This window comes from Odocoileus virginianus, chromosome 11 (genome assembly GCF_023699985.2).
Source record: "Odocoileus virginianus isolate 20LAN1187 ecotype Illinois chromosome 11, Ovbor_1.2, whole genome shotgun sequence".
NCBI lineage: Eukaryota > Metazoa > Chordata > Mammalia > Artiodactyla > Cervidae > Odocoileus > Odocoileus virginianus.
In genome coordinates this window covers 21366200-21385447 of record NC_069684.1, presented here as the reverse complement: position 1 = coordinate 21385447, position 19248 = coordinate 21366200, and the positions used below count along the sequence as shown (strand labels likewise).

The window sequence follows — 19248 nt, the reverse complement described above, 5'->3', positions numbered from 1 at the left end:
GGGATTCTCCAGGCAAGAATCCTGGAGTGGGTTGCCATTTCCTTTTCCAGGGAATCTCCTGACACAGGGATGAAGCCTGCGTCTCCTACATTGGCAGACAGATTCTTTACCTCTGAACCGCCTGGGCTTAGCCATATCCTTAACTCCTCTAACGTGTAACTTGTCCCCTGCACAGTATTGTTCAAAGAGTCAACTCTAGCTCCCTTGCCAAGATTTAGTACCTGAGCAGCTAATGTCCCAAATTCTAATTGTTCTGTAGACACACCTAGCATGCATGAAGATGGAGACCAGCAGGAGGAGAGAAGAGCGTCCCCATAAGTCTTCAGCGGGGTGACATCTTGGTAGAGATGTGATCCTTATAAGCTCTCCCTGGAGACTACACTGTCCACTTGTCATGTGATTTCATCTGCATCTTATTTTCTCAGTTGACAAAACTGGAACCCATTGAAATCATGGCTTAGTGGACAGATCTTCACTAGCATACAAAGGAAGAGTCATGCCTGATTCTACTCGTGCCTTTGGGCTAAGACCTTACCATTTGTGTCAGTGTAAAACTTTGTCTTCAGTTGTTGTTGTTTTTGTTGTTCAGTTGCTCATTCATGTCTGAATCTGTGACCCCACGGACTGCAGCACACCAGGCTTCCCTGTCCTTCACCATCTTCCAGAGCTTGCACAAACTCATGTCCACTGAGTCTGTGGTGCCATTCAACCATCTCGTCCTCTGTCATCCCCTTCTCCTCCTGCCCTCAATCTTTCCCAGCATCAGGGTCTTTTCTAATGAGTCAGCTCTTCGCATCAGGTGGTGAAAGTTTTGGAGCTTCAGTTTCAACATCAGTCCTTTTAATGAATATTTAGGATTGATTTCCTTTAGGATTGACTGGTTTGATCTCTTTGCAGTCCAAGGGACTCTCAAGAGTCTTCTCCAATACCCCAGTTCAAAAGCATCAGTTCTTCAGTGCTCAGCCTTCTTTATGGTCCAACTCTCACATCCATATCTGACTACTGGAAAAACCATAGCTTTGACTAGATGGACCTTTGTTGACAAAGTAATGTCTCTGCTTTTTAATATGCTGTCTAGGTCAGTCATAGCTTTTCTTCCAAGGAGCAAGTGTCTTTTAACTTCATGGCTGCAATCACCATCTGCAATGAGTTTGGAGCCCAAGAAGATAAAGTCTGTCACTGTTTCCATTGTTTCCCCATCTATTTGCCATGAAGTGATGGGACTGGATGCCTTGATCTTCGTTTTTTGAATATTGAGTTTTAAGTCAGCTTTTTTACTCTCCGCTTTCACTTTCATCAAGAGGCTGTTTAGTTCCTCTTCACTTTCTGCCATAATGGTGGTGTCATCTGCATATCTGTGGTTATTGATATTTCTCCTGACAATTTTGAGTCCAGCTTGCGCTTCATCCAGCCTGGCATTTTGCACATTATACTCTTAATATAAGCTAAATAAACAGTCTTGATGTACTTCTTTCCCAATTTTGAACCAGTTTGTTGTTCCATGTCTGGTTCTAATGGTTGCTTCTTGACCTGTGTACAGATTTCTCAGGAAGTAGGTAAGATGATCTGGTATTCCCATCTTTTTAACAATTGTTCACAATTTGTTGTGATCCACACAGTCAAAGGTTTTAGCATAGTTGATAAGGTGGGGGTAGATGTTTTTCTGGAATTCTGTTGCTTTTTCTATGATTCATCGTGTTGGCAATTTGATCTCTGGCTCCTCTGCCTTTTCTAAATCCTGCTTGAACATCTGGAAATTCTTGGTTCACATAGTGTTGAAGCCTAGCTTGGGGAATTTTGAGCATTACTTTGCTGGCATGTGAGATGAGGGCAATTGTGTGGTAGTTTGAGCATTCTTTGGCATTGCCTTTCTTAGGGATTGGAATGAAAACTGACCTTTTCCAGTCCTGTGGCCACTGCTGAGTTTTCCAAATTTGCTGGTATATTGAGTGTAGCACTTTTATAGCACTATCTTTTAGGGTTTGAAATAGGTCAGCTGGAATTCCATCACCTCCACTGACTTTGTTTGTAATGATGCTTCCTAAGGCTTGTTTAACTTTGCACTCCAAGATCTCTGACTCTAGGTGAGTGATCACACCATCATGGTTATTTGGGTCATTAAGATCTTTTTGGTACAATTCTTCTCTGTATTCTTGCCACCTCTTCCTGATATGTTCTGCTCCTATTAGGTTCATACCATTTCTGTCCTTTATTGAGCCCATCTTTGCATGAAATGTTCCCTTAGTATCTCTAATTTTCTTGAAGAGATCTCTAGACTTTGCCATTCTATTATTTTCCTCTATCTCTTTGCACTGATCACTTAGGAAGGCTTTCTTATCTCTCCTTGCTATACTTTGGAACTCTGCATTCAGATGGGTATATCTTTCCTTATCTCTTTTGCCTTTCACTTCTCTTCTTTTCTCGGCTCTTTGTAAGGCCTCCTCAGACAACCATTTCGCCTTTTTGCATTTCTTTTTCTTGGGGATAGTTCTGGTCACCACCTTCTGTACATTATTACAAACCTCCACCTATAGTTCTTTCCGGCACTCTATCAGGTCTAATCCCTTGAATCTATTTCTCACTTCCACTGTATAGTCATAAGGGATTCGATTCAGGTCATGCCTAAATGGCCTAGTGATTTTCCATACTTTCTTTAAGTCTGAATTTTGCAATAAGGAGTTCATGATCTAAGCCACAGTCAGCTCCCAGTCTTGTTTTTGCTGACTATATAGAGCTTCTCCATCTTTGACTGCAAAGAATATAATCAATCTGATTTCAGTATTGACATCTGGTGATGTCCATGTATAGAGTCTTGTGTTGTTGGAAGAGGGTGTTTTCTATGACCAGTGTGTTCTGTTGGAAAAACTTTGTTAACCTGTGTCCTGCTTCATTTTGTACTCAAAGACCAAACTTGACAATTACTCCAGGTATCTCTTGACTTCCTACTTTTGCATTCCAGTCCCCTATGAATAAAAAAGGGCATCTTTTTTGTGTGTGTTAGTTCTAGAAGGTCTTGTAGATCTTCATAGAACCCATCAACTTCAGCTTCTTTGGTATTAGTGGTTGGGGCATAGACTTGGATTACTGTGATGCTGAATAGTTTACCTTGGAAATGAACAGAGATCATTCTGTCATTTTTGAAATTGCACCCAAATACTGCATTTCATCCTCTTTTTGTTGACTATGAGGGCTACTCCATTTCTTCTAAAGATTTCTTTCCCACAGTAGTAGATATAATGGTCATCTGAATTAAATTTGCCCATTCCAGTCCATTTTAGTTCACCATTTCCTAAAATGTCAGTGTTCACTATTGCCATCTCCTGTTTGACCACTTCCAATTTATCTTAATTAATGAACCTAACATTCCAGGTTCCTATGCAATATTTTTCTTTACAGCATTGGACTTTACTTTTACCACCAGACATATCCACAACTGGGCATTGTTTCCACTTTGGCTCAGCCTCTTCATTTCTTCTGGAGCTATTTCTCTACTCTTCTCCAGTAGCATATTAGGCACCTATCGGCCTGGGAAGTTCATCTTTTTTTTTTTGTTTTGCCTGTTCATGCTGTTCATGGGGTTCTCAACAGGAGAAGGCAATGGCAACCCACTCCAGTACTCTCCTCTGGAGAAATCCCATGGATGGAGAAGCCTGGTAGGCTGTAATCCATGGGGTCGCTAAGAGCCGGACATGACTGAGCAACTTCACTCTCACTTTTCACTTTCATGCATTGGAGAAGGAAATGGCAACCCACTCCAGTGTTCTTGCCTGGAGAATCCCAGGGATGGGGGAGCCTGGTGGGCTGCTGTCTGTGGGGTTGCACAGAGTCAGACACGACTGAAGCAACTTAACAGCAGCAGCAGCATGGGATTCTCAAGGCAAGAGTGCTGAAGTGGTCTGCCATTCCTTCTCCACTGGACCATGTTTTGTCAGAACTCTCCACCATGACCTGTCCTTCTTGGGTGGCCCTACACAGCATGACTCATAGTTTCATTGAGTTAGACAAGGCTGTGGTCCATGTGATCAGTTTGGTTGGTTTTCTGTGATTGTGGTTTTCATTTTTTCTGGCCTCTGATGTGTAAGGATAAGAGGCTTACAGAAGCTTCCATATGGGAGGTACTGGCTTTGGGGAAAACTGAGTCTTGCTCTAATGGGTGAGCCATGCTCAGTAAATCATTAATACAACCTTCCACTGATGTGTGGGGCTGTGTTCCCTCCCTGACTGTGGTAGGGGTGATGGCGACCTCCTTCAAAGGGACTTATGCCAGCATGCCATGGCTCCCAGGACTGTTGTAATCAGTGGCCCTGACCCCGTGGCAGGCCACTGTCAACCCACGCCTCTGCAGGAGACTCCCAGACACTCACAGGCAAGTGTGGCTCAGTTTGTTGTGGGGTCACTGCTCCTTTCTCCTGGGTTCTGGTGCGGACAGGTTTTGTTTGTGCCCTCCAAGAGTCTGTTTCCCCAGTCCTGTGGAAGTTCTATAATCAAGTCCCACTGGCCTTCAAAGTCATATTCCCTGGGGGTTCTCAGTCCCTTTGTCAGATCCCTAGGTTGGGGATCCAGCAAGTTGTTCTGCAGTTTGTGGGTCATCTGCCCTATGGCTCTGTGGTGGGACTATGGCGACCTCCTCCAAGAGGGCTTATACCACATGTAGTGCCTCCCAGATCTGCTGCAGCCAGAGCCCCTGTCCCTGCAGCAGGTCACTGCTGACCTGTGCCTCTGTAGGCAACACTCAGACACTCAAAGGCAGGTCTGACTCAGTCTCTTGTGGGGTCCCTGGGTCCTATTGTGCATAAGATTTTGTTTGTGCCCTCTGAGTGTCTCTGGTGGGAAGTGATTTAATTTTAAACATAATTTTGCTCCTACCATTTTGTTGGGGCTTCTCCTTTGCCTTTGGATGTGCGGTATCTTTTTTTGGTGGGATCCAACATTCTCCTGTTGATGGTTGTTCAGCAGCTGCTTGCAGTTTTGGAGTCCTCGCAGAAGAAGATGAGCACATGTCCTTCTACTCCACCATCTCGTAACCACAGTACAAGTTGTTTAAGTCACTCAGTTGTGTCCAATTGGATAGCAGCACAACAGGCTTCCCTGTCCTTCACTGTCTCCCGGGGTTTGCTCAAACTCTTGTCTGTTGAGTCAGTGATGCCATCCAACCATCTCATCCTCTGTCATCCTGTTGTCCTCCTGCCTTCTATCTTTCCCAGCATCAGGGTCTTTTCCAGTGAGTCAGCTCTTCACATTAGTTGGCCAAAGTATTGGAGCTTCAGCTTCAGCATCAGCCCTTCCAATGAACATTCAGGCTTTATTTCCTTTAGGATTGACTGGTTTGATCTCCTTGGTGTCCTGAGTAGGACCTAAGTAAATGAAATTATTTGGCTTTCACAAGTAAATTTCTATTTTTTTTTTTGTCAAGAAGCTGGCTTAGCTGTGACTTTGATATACTCACATCTAACATGGAGTTTTACTTTCACAGCCAGTTTTAGGACAAAATGGATACACTGAAGCATCATGAGGAAGGTGCAAATTGTTTTAACTTGCTGAATATTAGTGGTACCAGCACAAGACGTGAGAATCTAGATATTTAAAATTTGCTTGACAAGTTGCTGTTACAAAGTTTCTAGTAATGTTATTTGTGGGCATAAACAGGAGATGGCCAAAAGCTATTCTCTTTGAGAAGCCCAATTTTTACACAGTTGTCAATGCAGCAATTATTTTGTCCTTCTTTTTTTAAGGTGAAGGGACATATTCTAGGTATTCTTTTTTTTTTTTAGGAAAATCTTTAAACATGTTTAAAACTTTTCTGTCTTAAAAACTGATTTTTTTTTTTAGTCAAAATGTCTTCAGATCCTGAGAAAAACCAGTGAAATGGAAACCATATGATTCTGAGGCCAGGTTTTTCAGAAGCGCCATCAGCACTGAATTCAGGCGTTCTTGCTGTGCTCAGCAGACCCAGCCCGGCAATCAAAACTATTTGATTCTAAAGCTGATACTCCTATAACCAGGCAGGTTCCAGCACATTGTGAGCCCTGAAAAAGCATAATTACAAACAAAGACTGACAAGAAGCACACGTTGACTTAATATAGCTCAATTCTTTCAAAGAGCACACAGCTTTTCACACACATGCTCACACCTGTCCTTAGAAACCCTTGATTAGCAGAGGAGGGGGTGGCTGCCACCTCCCGTGTTATAGCAGAGGCCACCAAGAGGCTCAGTGGCTGGGCCAGGGCCACATGTTGTCACCAGCTCAAACTGCTGTCTCTATGAAATGCATGGAATTGATTCATCCTGTGTTTTTAAAGACTATGTAAGTGCTAGAGTTTTTTTTTTTTTTTTTTTTTATAAAAACAAAGACCCGGCCCTGACCTTGAGAGGTCTTTAACCTGATTAGGGGTGATGTTGTATGGCTCAGTGGAGATGATCAGATGTGGAGGAAATGATCATCACCACTGCACTCAAGAAATTTCCATGCTACCTTCTTATGCTGCGAATAACCACTAGTCTTCTCCAGAAAGCACCAAGAACCCTCACAGGCATGCAGAATGGGAGAGAGGTATCATTGTCTTTTTTTTTTGGCTGTGCTGTGTCTTAGTTGTGGTAAGTGGAATCTTCATTATCACAGGGGATATCTTTAGTTGTGGCATGTGGGATCTTTTTTTTTTTTTTTTTTTTTTTTTTTTTTTACAGTGGTGGCATGCAAACTCTTAGTTGCGGCGTGTGGGGTCTAGTTCTATGACCAGGGATTGAACCCTGGCCCCCTGCAGTGGGATTGCAGAGTCTTAGCCACTGGACCACTATGGAAGTCCCTCATTGTCTTTTATGTGTCTATTGTTTTTCAATAGCTGTGTTAGGAATTACCACAACCTTAGTGACATGAAGCAATATGAATTCACTGTGTCACAGTTTCTGAGGGTTAGGAGTGCAGGTATAGGTTAACTGGGTTCTCTGCTCAGGGTGTCACAAGACTGAAATCAGAGCATCAGTCAGGGCAGCAGTTCTCTCCTGGGGCTCGGAGTTCTCTTCCAGGCTCATGAGATTGTTGGCCGAACTGGATTTCTTGAGGTGGTACCACTGTGGTTCCCGTATTCTTACTGGCTATTGACTGGGGATTGTATTCAGTTCCTAGAGGCTACCCACAATCCCTTGCAGCATAAGCCCCATAGACCATACATAGCATAGTTGTTTGCTTTCTTCCAGGCCAGCAGGAGCCAGTCTCTCAGACACTTCACTTTCTTTTGGAGGTTCATCTGATTAAGCCAGGCCCACCCAAGATACTTTTCCTTTTGATTAACTCAAAGTCAACTAATTAGTAAACTGATCATGGGAAGGGTGTCTCATCATATTCTCAGGGCTTGCCTGTACTCAACAGGAGGGGATGATATGAGACATAAACAGAAGGACTCAGGAATGTTGGGGACCATTTCAGAAACCGGCATTCTGCAGTATCCTACCCACATCAGTGCTTGTCCACTGTACTGTGTTTGCTGCCTTGGCCTGCTGAATAAAGCAGCCCCAGCCCCCAGAATGTGCCTCCACCACTATGCCTTTAGATAGAGAACAGTGTTTTATAAGAGGAACTAATCACTGATGGTAGGCAGTGTTTCAGACAATGTAACGAGTACTTGTTTTCATGTTGTCAGGACTCAGCAGAGTGTCTGGCACTTAGGAGTCCTCAATTTCTGTTTCTCATGCAATGAATGCATGGATGATTAAATGAGAAATATTTTGGGCATCCTCATCAGATTACATCCCATAAAAATAAATGCCTAACCCCCACGTGCAAGGCTGATTCCTCCTTTTAGTTTATAGCTCTTTCCCCACCCCCTGGTTTAAAAAGTAATGCTTGCTTATTATAAAAACACTCTTGGAGATGTTTCTTCTTTCTATGGTTTTATTTTTTATATTTAACTTTTTAAATTCATCTGGAACTAATTTCCCAATATTACGTATAAAATAATCCATCCCCTACCCTTTTAATCCATGATGTTTATATATATATATATGCATATATACTAAGTTCTTATGTATAATAAGGTGTATTTCTGAGCTAGCTGTTCTGTTTCATTGCTGTGCCCACCCACTTTGTATGTCAGTATCACCTAGTTATTGGGATTTTATTATATGTTTAAGGTCTGGTAGGACAGGTATTGCCCCACTATTCCTCCTTTAGCCCCTCTCTCCACCAGTTTATTAAGCACGGGTCCATCTTGCCGCCCACTCTAGTGCTTTTGAGAGCAAAGCTTTCTTTGTCAAAGTCTGGGCACGGAACCAGATCTAGGTTCATAGTCTACATTTGCAGCTTCCTAGCTCAATGCCTCTCAATCTCAGGGATATGTAAACTGGCAATGAAATGTTTAGAGTAGAAACTTATTGTCATAATGAACTGGAATAACATCTAAGAATCATCCAGTACACAGTAGATGGTCAATACCTACCATCTGGAGTGGAGGAGTGACTCTGAAGGCCCAGGCACCTTTGCTTCTATCCCTTCATCCTTATCAGCAGACATGGCAAATCTTTTGAAAACCTCTTGTACAAATGCTGAGGCTTGGATCTGTCAGCCTCAGGCCAGCTTTTAGGCTTAGCGTATCCAGGATTAAGACTTGGCCCAGCCTCTGGGCAGCCTCTTCAGGGTTTGCATTGGTCCAAGGGAAGTCTGGTGGTTGTGCTGAACTGGAGCCATTTCAGAGTGATCTGGGCACCTGGGAAGTGGGTGTGAGTAAAGTGCTGAAATCCACTTTACCTAACCTTAAAGGAAATGCCAGGGAATTAACACCCTTTGCTTCATCCCCAGGGAGCCCATCTCTAGATTGGCAGCCAGAGAAAGGCTTCAGTCTGCAAATTACAGGTGTTGGGGATGGGAAGTCATTCTAGCACAGACAGGTGGTACTGGTGAGGGGAGATGGGTGAGACTCTGACAGCATGTGCTAGACTTTGAAGGTGGAAGGCATGAATTGGATTGCAAGAGCCCCCACAGTACTGAGTTAGTCCTATGCACTTGCCGAGAGGTTTATAAAGGTGACTAGTTATCCTTAGACAAGTACAGGCACTGGAAAGCAAAGGCCTGGGGTGAGTCATAGGGACCCAGGAGTTTTGAAGGCCAAAACCTTACTTCTTTCCTGGAACTTTCCCTCCAACTCAGAGAGGGTCAGACAGAAATACACTCTTTCATATCTTCAAGAAGCATCCCTGAAGGCCTGCTGTGTGCTCTCAGGATCTAGGATAGGAGGATAGACAGCTGTGACCTCAGAGTTTTCATACAACACAGGAGAAAAAGCGTGATGACCATCCTTGTGTTTCTGGATTTGCTCTCTGATGATGCCAATGAGGCAGTTTGATTTCCCACTCTAGCTATATTCCTGCATGGCCTTCTGTGAAAGAACAGATCAGATGTTCACAGCTAGAAGTCAAAAGCTGGACTCTTGTCTAGTCAAACCTTTTTCTCTTCTCCTCTTTTTTTTAATAAAAAATATAGTTTAATCCTACATTTTTATTAATTGAAGTATGGTTGATTTACAATGTTGTGTTAGTTTCAGCTGTATGGCACAGGGTTCAGTTATCTATCTATCTATATATATAAAGTACTTATAAAGTGTGTATATGTGTGTGTGTTAGTCACTCAGTCATGTCGAACTCTGTGACCCCATGGACTGTAGCCCACCAGGCTCCTCTGTCCATGGAATTTTCCAGGCAAGAATACTGAAGTAGGTTATCATTCCCTTCTTCAGAGGATCTTCCTGACTCAGGGATTGAACCCAGGTCTCCTGCATTGCAGACAGATTCTTTACTATCTGACTCACCAGGGAAGCCATATATATATTTGCTGTTGATCAGTCACTCAGTCATGTCCCTAAGAGTCCACAACTCTTTGTGACCCCATGGACTGCAGCACATCAGGCTTCCCTGTCCTTTGCTATCTCCCGGGGTTTGCTCAAACTCATGTCCATTGAGCTGATGGTGCCATCCAACCATCTCATCCTCTGTTGTCCCCTTCTCTTTATGTCCTCAATCTTTCCCAGAATCAGTGTCTTTTCCAATGAGTCATCTGTTCCCATCAGGTGGCCAATGTTTTGGAGCTTCAGCATCAGTCCTTCAGTGATTATTCAGGTTTGATTTCCTTTATGATTAACTGCTTTGATCTCCTTACTGTCTAAGGGACTCTCAAAAATCTTCTCTAGTATCACAGTTCAAAAGCATCAATTCATCAGTGCTCAGCCTTCTTTATGGTCCAGCTCTCACATTTGTACATGACTACTGGAAAAACCATAGCTTTGACTATAGGGACCTTTGTCGGCAAAGTGATGTCTCTGCTTTTTAACATGCTGTCTAGGTTTGTCATAGTTTTTCTTCCAAGGTGCAACCGTCTTTTAATTTCAAGGCCACAGTCACTATCCACAGTGATTTTGGAGTCCAAGAAAACAAAGTCTGTCACTTTCCATTTTTTCCCCATCTATTTGCCATGAAGTGTGGGGGCCAGATGCCATGACCTAGTTTTTTGAATGTTGAGTTTTAAGCCAGCTTTCTCACTCTCCTCTTTCACTTTCGTCAAGAGGTTCTTTAGTTCCTCTTCACTTTCTGCCATTAAGGTGGTGTCATCTGTATATCTGAGGTTACTGATATTTCTCCCAGCAATCTTAATTCCAGCTTGAGCTTCATCCATCCTGGCATTTTGCATGATGTACTCTCATATAAGTTAAATAAGCAGAGTGACAATATACAGCCTTGATGTACTTCTTTCCCAATTTTGAACCAGTTTGTTGTTCCATGTCCAGTTCTAACTGTTGCTTCTTGTCCCACATACAGGTTTCTCAGGAGGCCAATAAGGTGGTCTGGTATTCCTGTCTCTTTAAGAATTTTCCACAGCTTGTTGTGATCCATACAGTCAAAGGCTCTAGTGTAGTCAATGAAGCAGAAGTAGATGTTTTTCTGGAATTACCTTCGCTTTTTCTATGATCCACCAGATGTTGGCAATTTGATCTCTGATTCCTCTGCCTTTTCTAAATCCAGTTGGTACATCTGGAAATTCTTGGTTCACATACTTTTGAAGCCTCGTCTGAAGGATTTTGAGCATTACCTTGCTAGCATGTGAAATGAGTGCAATTGTGCAGTAGATTGAGCATTCTTTGGCATTGCCTTTCTTTGGGATTGGAATGAAAACTGACCTTGGCCAGTCCTGTGGCCACTGCTGAGTTTTCCAAATTTGCTGGCATATTGAGTGCAGCACTTTCATAGCATCATCTTTTAGGATTTGAAATAGCTCAGCTATTTGATATATACGTGTATGTGTATATATATGTATATATATAATTTTTCAGATTCTTTTCTCTTATAAGTTGTTACAAAATATTGAGTACAGTTCCCTGTGCTATACAGTAGGTCCTTATTGCTCATCTGTTTTACGTATAGTAGTGTGTATATGTTAATCCCAAACTCCTCATCTGTCCCTCCACCCTCCCTGTTCCCCTTTGGTACCATAAGCTTGTTTTCTATGTCTGTGGGTCTATTTCTGTTTTTTAAATAAGTTAATTTGTGTTTATTTTTTATATACTCTATATATAATTTTATATATTTTATTTTTTATATATAAGTGATATATTTGTCTTTCTCTGACTTACTTCACTTTGTATGATAATACCCACGTCCATCCACATTGCTGCTAATGTCATGATTTCATTCTTTTTTATGATGGAGTAATATTCCACTATGTACATATACCACATCTTTATCCATTTACCTGTCAGTGGACATTTAGTTTGCTTCCATGTCTTGGTTCTTGTTAATAGTGCTTTTGTGAACACTGGGGTGACTGTTTCTTTTCAAATTATGGTTTCCTCTGGATATATGCCCAGGAGTGGAATTGATGGATGATATGGTAACTCTATTTTTTGTTTTATAAGGCACCTCCATACTGTTCTCCCTAGTAAGCCTCTTTATTTTCTTTAAGACATAACCAAACTTAGAGAAAGGTGGTGATTTGCTCAAGTTAATCCAGCTTTGTAACAGTGATGGGACTTCACTATTCTGCCCACAATTCATCATCAGAAAAGTGGGATTTCTCTTTGCTTTACATCAAGCCTTTAGAGGCAGCACACAGTCTATGAGTCTATCACTGGAACACAGTGAACATTCACATTTTTGAGAGAGGAAGACAAATGTGGATGGTGTCAAGTTTACATAGGAAACAAAGAAGCAACACAGTGTAAGAGTTAGACCACCTGAGGTCAAAGTTCTGGTTTCTTCACTTAAAAGCTGCATGAACTTAAGCAGCTTTCTTCATTTCACTATACCTTATCTTCTTATCTGCAAAATGAACATGATGGTGTTGCCCACTGGATTGTTTTAGGAATTACAACGCTTAGTTCAAGGCCTAGAATGAAGGTGTATCACTAGGATGAAGGGTTTCTAGAAGGGTCCCTGCCCGGGGAGGGTTGATGTTCCCAGGCCCACGGGGTCGGCCCATGGTGTGCGACTGACATCTCCATGTGGCCCCTTTCCAGTTCCAGGAGCCCTGGAGGAGCGGCACAGAGTGGGAGAGTGTGGCGAGAGAATGAAGACACCAACCGCCCGGGAGAAGCATGAGGTGGCAGTGCAGTGCTCGGCTTAGAGGGCTTCGGCCGGCGGCGGCGGCCCCGTGGGCAACTCTGCTGGCACTAGGCCTCCCCGGTTGGGTGCTGGCTGTCTCGGCCACGGCGGCCGCTGTGGTCCCCGAGCATCATGCCTCCACGGCCGGCCAGCCGCCCCTGGACTGGCTTCTCACCGATCGGGGCCCCTTCCACCGCGCGCAGGAGTACACGGACTTCGTGGAGCGCTACCGCCAGGGTTTCACCACCAGGTACAGGATCTACAGGTGAGTGGGGCTCCCCTCCGAAGCCAGCCTGGGTCTGCACGGGTGCCAACCACGAAGCCAGCTGGCAGACCGCAGATTGCACTAGGAGAGAGCTGGAGGAGTAGCAGGCAGGGGGAACAAGCTTGCCATGTTTTTTTTTTTTTAAGCAAGAAGAAAACACATACAAGCTGGAAAACCTGCTGATGCCTCCTGGGGAACTTAGCAAAAGGGTTTCTATTTATAGGTTGTGCTGCTTATAAATTGAGGACAAATCAGGCGGCATGGAGTCAGCATGTGGCCCGTGCTGCTGCAGGAGGTCAGAGTCAAATGCTGGGGACAGGTTTTAACTAATGGGTGAGATGCGTTTATGAGTTGTAATTACCTAGACTTGCAAATGAAGTAAGGGCAGCTCCAGTTCCTGCCTGAGAAGTGGGGGGAGCCCCACAGAGGCAGGGAGGGGCCTGCGCTCACCCTCCTCAACACCACAGCCTCGGCTGGCCTTGTGCGAGGAAAGGCGCTGTGTCTTCCTGCCCTCTGTCTGAATGGCCCGCAGGAGCATCAGAGCTGAAAGTCAAGCACGTGACCTACCTGGGCCATCCGACTAGGCACGAATTCCCGGCTGCTGGAGCAGCCCTTCAAAAGCACAAGGCTCCTCGAAGCCCTCACCTTGGGTGACTCAGCGAACCTCAGCGCTCTCTGGAGTGTGTCCCTGAATTCAACCTTGCCTTTCATCACTGGGCTCAGTCTCTCCCTTAGTTCAACCCCTTTTCCTCTTTACACTGACCTCTTCACATTCAGATAACTCTAGGAGCTTTGCTAGAATTTTTTTTTTTAATTAAAGACATTTACTTTTCAGTTACAGATTAGTTCCTAATGAAAGGAGTGGAGATGGAATGTGAAAAAACACAAAGAGAAACAGAATCAGAAAATCACCTATTCTTTTGCCAGGTAGAAGTTGCTCTCTGTAACCTGAGTGTATGCATTCTTAGTCTTATGAACATGCTAAAGGTTTCACCCTCTCTCTGGATCTAGCAGTTTATATCTACATGCCTTATGCACGTGAACTCACTTAATCTTTCTAACAATCCTCTGTGGGAAGAACAGTTATTCTCCCTGTTATACAGATGAGAAAATTGAGGTCCAGAGAAGTTAAGGAACTTGTCCAGGGGCACACAGCTGGTAAATGGAGATTGTATGGTATGTGCTTTCCATATAAGAAAGGAGGTGAACTGTGATGGGAGAACAATAAGACTTTCCAGTGGGGTTAGAGTACTTGGTGCAGAATTTCACAAAGCTCTCTCTCACAGCAGAAGAGAGGCCCTTCTCTTCTAGCTGTTTGTGAGCACATCCTAACAATTACACAAGCAGGTTCTAACATTAAACTCCAAATCCTACCTCTTCTTCTCATTTTTCCATTCTTATTTGAAAATCAGAGTGTTCTCTCACTTGGAGGAGATGACTGGTTGTTCTAAAATAGCTCTGGCCTGTCTAACCGTGGGTCCCCAGAGATTTTGCTCTCTCCATTTAGGTTTATATTCATGTAGGCACAGGTGCTTCAAAGTGAAGGTTCTGGAGCCAAATGACCTGAACTCTAATCCTGGAGCTGCAGCTTACTAGTTTTATAATGTTGGGGTAATTATTTAATTTCTTTGTTCCCCACTTTCTTTATTTGTAAAATTGGGACAATTATAGTGCCCACCTCTAATGGACTGATGTGAAAATTAAAAGAGTTGATTGATGTAAAACACTTAGAATAGTGCTTAATAAATAATACCTATTATTAGAGTATCACTCAATAAATATTAGCCAATGGAAAAGTTATAATGAGATGAGAGCCATGGGTACTGTCTTTGTGATAACATCTGCTGAGGACTTAGCATCTGACAACTTATATTAGAAGGAGAAAAAAATGTTCTCTTGTTTTTTATTTTTTTAATAAATAGAGAAGTGTTTCATGCTTCTCTGTTTTTTTAACTAATTAATTTATTTGTGGCCCTATCCCAGAGCATGCAGAACTTCCCTAACCAGGGATCAAACCTCTGCCCCCTCCATCACAAGCACAGAGTCCCAAGGAGTGGGATCACCAGGGAAGTCCCTCTTGCTTTCTTTTTTAAAGTGTATTAACCTTAATTCCTTCTCTCTGTCTCAACTGGAGAATGAATGAATCTTCTCTGGGGCACACTCTTGCTGGTCTTATGGACTACCAGAAGGAGCCAGCTTATTTCCAGCCTGTTTTAGAGTCACCACAGAGAATGACCTTTCTTCTAAAGTCAGGGATAGCCAACCGAGCAGGCCTGCCTTGAGATGTCCTACAGAAGGGAGTCAGTGGTCCCTGCCAGCTCCCTGGTCCCAGGGCTAACATGAACAGTCTCAGGATGGCACCATGATGAGAAAAGAGACGAAATACACCCTTGTGAAAACTTTCTAAATAACAGGATGGGGCTTGGCCATCTTACTCAATTTTTGGTCAGCTTTTAAATTCCATTAGCCGACCTCTGAGCAACTCCTCAAGACCTGTCAGACCAAGATCTGAGTGATCAGCCACTTCTCAGACACTGTCTCTTAACAGGCTAGTGGTGAGAGCTGTGAGAGCAGAGATCCTGTCTCTAATTCCATCTGTGACCCCTGAACGCCCACATTTGCGCCACTCTTTAGCCCTCAGTACAATGAACATTTAAGTGATCTGCCTCTCACACCAGCCCTGTGAGGCAGGTGGGGACTCTTAGGGTTCAAAGCCGTGAGTTGGACTTGTTCAAGGTCAGAGGGGTAGCCAGTCATAGCCAGAAGTAACACTCAGGGCTCCTGACTTGAAGTCTCCTGCTCATAACTCTAGACCACGCCACTTCCCTTTGACTGGTAAATGCATCTTCTTCATAATGCGCAACCTAATCAGGCACCTAAATTGAGCTGATGCAAATGTAAATATGGTTTCTTGAAACACTCTAGCGGTAATGTTCCATTCTCTCTTTGCTACAAATCAAAGTAATGAGCAGTCTGGTTTTTTTTTTTTAATTTCTTTTTGTATTAAGGCTTTAATAGAGAGATAATCATGGGATTGGAAAAAATCCAAACCGCTATGATGAAACACTTATAACTCGGAAAGAATAAATTAAAATGAAGAGAGAAAGTTAGAAATAGTATAGAACAATGAGTGTGATATGGTGGTTGGAAGAAAAAAGCAAGGCCGGGTATAATTCCAAATTATTGACCTTAGTCATTAATGCCTCCATTTCTGTCTCTCTTTTAGAAAAGAAGGGTCTGGGGATGTGTTAGAAGTCTTTTGAGAGGACAACAAATAAAAAATTAATAGATATTTTAAAAAAGACCTTTATATTTTTATCATATTCTGGGCAGAGTTTGCAAATTTTGAGAACCAAAGTAGAACAAAGCTTAAAACTAAGAGGTTGGAGTGGTACCCAAAGGTAGGCAGTGTAGAAACAGAAATGTGTTTTAGCAGGTGCATCTGGAAACATCCAATAGGACAAACTGGGATAGAATCAGATGGTGTGTTGAATGAGGTCCATTAAAAGAACCTTTCCACAGGCACCAGAGCAGTTATCGTAAGGAAAGATAATCTGCTTATGATTCATTAGGATGTAAAACAAGGGTTGGCAATAGCTTACCTGAGAAGGAAGTGAGATACAGGAAAAACCAAATATTTTGTCCATGCTGCTCCTTGTGTGGTCTGTGGACCAATAGCGTTGGCATTACCTGAGAGCTTGTGAAAATTGCAGACCCTGAAGCCTTGTCCCAACCTACAAAATCAGAATATGCATTTTAGCAAGAGCCCCACATGAACTGTATAGCATTAAAGCTTGATTAGACTAAGTGCTTGGGAGATGGAGAGGAGAGCGGAGTGGCCAGGGTGGGGAAGGACAGAAGGCTTCATGGTAAGGCAGCATCCTCCATGATGCACTTGAGGTAGTGAGAATATTTACAGGAGATGCTACAAATAGAGTAGTCGTCATGGGAAATTGAATTTAGGAATTATTAGTGCCAAGGCACATAAACTCATAAGAATAGATCCAGGCAGCTGGGGGGAAAGATGTTTAAAAGCAGAAAAGGCTGAAGGGCCTAGAACCAGCCTGTGGGTGCCTTGTGGGAGATGGAGAGGTGGGGAAGCAGAGAGCAGCTGTGGAAGCCATCAGACAGGGAGCACCAGAGCTGATTTATCATCCAGACCACATCTCACGGACTAACAAACACTGATTTGAATAAACAGCAAACCCTGGGAGAGGCACCATTTCCAATTAAGAGATCACAATCCACATAAATAAACGGCAACCTCAGTCTGCCTGGGTAAATCCCAGTGATTTCCTAGGTGTTCATTACGGCTGCAGAGGTAGAGAAAGGTTGTGTTATCACGCAGCTGCGGGGCACCACAAGGGAAGCCCTGGTTCTCAGGCGGATGGGACAGGCAGGGAAGGAGGTGAGTTCTGCCAGAAACACTACCATCACCTGCGCCAACTGGTTGATCTCTGCCCTTCTCACTGGGTTCCTATTTTGGTGAGGGAGTTTCTTGAGATGGAAGAAGAGGAAGAAATAGTACAAAAACTAGAGCAAAACAAAGCAAAACCAGAGGCATTGCAGAACGATGAGCCTAGAGACTCATCACAGGTACTCTTTCTTGGTCTATAGAGGTGAGGAGGTGGGAGGGGAACAGAATGAAGCATCTATAATCTACTTTCTTCAAGAGTTCATTGCTGGCTAAATGTACAGCTCAGTATCTGACATAGACTATCTCATCTAGGCTGTAGACCCAGCCCAAGGACTTCACCCAAGGAATTTTCTTCCAGAAGTGTCTGGAGGTTGAGCCCTACAAGGGCATACAGGTCCTGGAATCAGGCCTTGCAGACCCTCATCCTTGGACAGCATCTCCTCTCCATCTTAACATGGCAACATCTGGGACCAGTGGAGCTGACCTATGTGAAGGAGGAAATGTATTGCCCACTTGGAGAAAGGAGAAAGCACATAAACAGACAAAGGCGATTCAAGAGCGTGAGAAGAACAATATCCCTTTAACCTGTTTTATTGAAGGCCAACTCTGCTTATCCTACAAGATTCTGATAATAAATCATGAATGGGGAGGACAGAGCTCTTGATCTGGTGTAACTCACAAGACCAGTGCATTTGGAGAACATGCTAGATGGCTCTGCACAGCAAGGTTGAGGAAAGCTGCAATGAAGTAATGCCTTGGCTGGACTCTGATGGCTGAGTGGGAGCTCTCCGGGTGGAGAGCTTGGGGAATGGTGCCATGGACACAGAAGCGGTAAAACCAAAGGTGTGGGAGCACCAGGTGTGCTTTAGACACTGAGCAGCCAGCTCCAGGTATCCAGTGTAAATGCAGACAAGCATGTGACTGTCCCTCCTCCACCTGTTCTGCCCCACTGCCTTATTTCTGCCATATCTTGTCCCTCCAAAACGCCAAAAGGGTCTCCTAGACACTGATTTCTTTCAGGGTGCAGTTTTAAAAAGCCTCTTTCCTGAAGTGGCATGTCATTTTCCTGTATTAGTGATGAGTAAAATGAAGTAGAAGTAATTATATATCTGGAGAAGGTAGGACCAAAGGCAATTCCTTGTGTTTCTACCTGGGAAAAAATGGACTTTGAACATGCACCTGGCGAGAAAATGGTATGCCGTGCTTTGAGATCTTATAAAGCCACCTGTTCAACTGAAGATCCAGTGTCACTCATGATTTAAAAATTGAATTTAGAGTAAGCTTCCCACACTGTGTGTTTGCTCACTTGGTCCTCTTGCAAGCATTTATGGAACATCTACCTTGTGGAAAGCATTATTCTGGGCACCATAGCAGGCTGTGAAAAAGGAAAACAGGATTCTACTGATTTCCAGGAGTTCAGCTGTCCAGTTTGAGTGACAGCACACTCACGGGAAAAGCACATTACAATGTAGCATCCCAGGCTCTGGGGAGAAGAAGATATTTAGCACATTCTCAGTGAGTGATGGATAGATTTGGTCCATGAATGCCATATCAGAATAAATTCTCAGGATATCAGTCCCATGCTCCCCAAGGACAAAATGACTCTTGCCCCAAATTTTCTCATGTCTTCTGGGGGGCTATATCCAGGTCATTCACGTGGGATTGAAATAGGATTGCACAGGTGGTCTGTGAATAGAAAATGTTAAAAAAAAAAACAAAAAAACCCATGCAAAAAAGGCAGCGAAAAAGCCAGGAAGGCCATGGGGAGAAAGCCAGTTCAGTTTTGTTTTCAGATGAGATTTAGCAGAGAGATCTTGAGTCAGTCAGGCAGAGAAAAAGAGGATTAATTTTTGCTTTGAGAAATAATTAATTTTATTCATGAATGAATTGCTACTTAGAGGCACGTAGATGTAGAAAGGAATGAGGTAGGCTTCATCTAGAAACCATCGCGACACAGATGCAGACAGACAGGGATGCTGGCTAGCC

The 19248-nt window shown here is 43.4% G+C and overlaps 1 protein-coding gene across 4 annotated transcripts in view; it reads left to right on the top strand.

Moving 5' to 3' along the window:
* BRINP2 (BMP/retinoic acid inducible neural specific 2) overlaps window positions 1-19248 on the top strand; it is a 159135-nt gene that overhangs the window by 72945 nt on the left and 66942 nt on the right. For all 4 annotated transcript variants that reach the window (XM_070474040.1, XM_070474039.1, XM_020879726.2 and 1 more), the window contains exon 2: window positions 12496-12845. In XM_070474040.1, the coding sequence (XP_070330141.1) occupies window positions 12574-12845 (272 nt within the window). In that variant the 5' untranslated portion in view covers window positions 12496-12573. The remainder of the gene's footprint in view (window positions 1-12495; window positions 12846-19248) is intronic.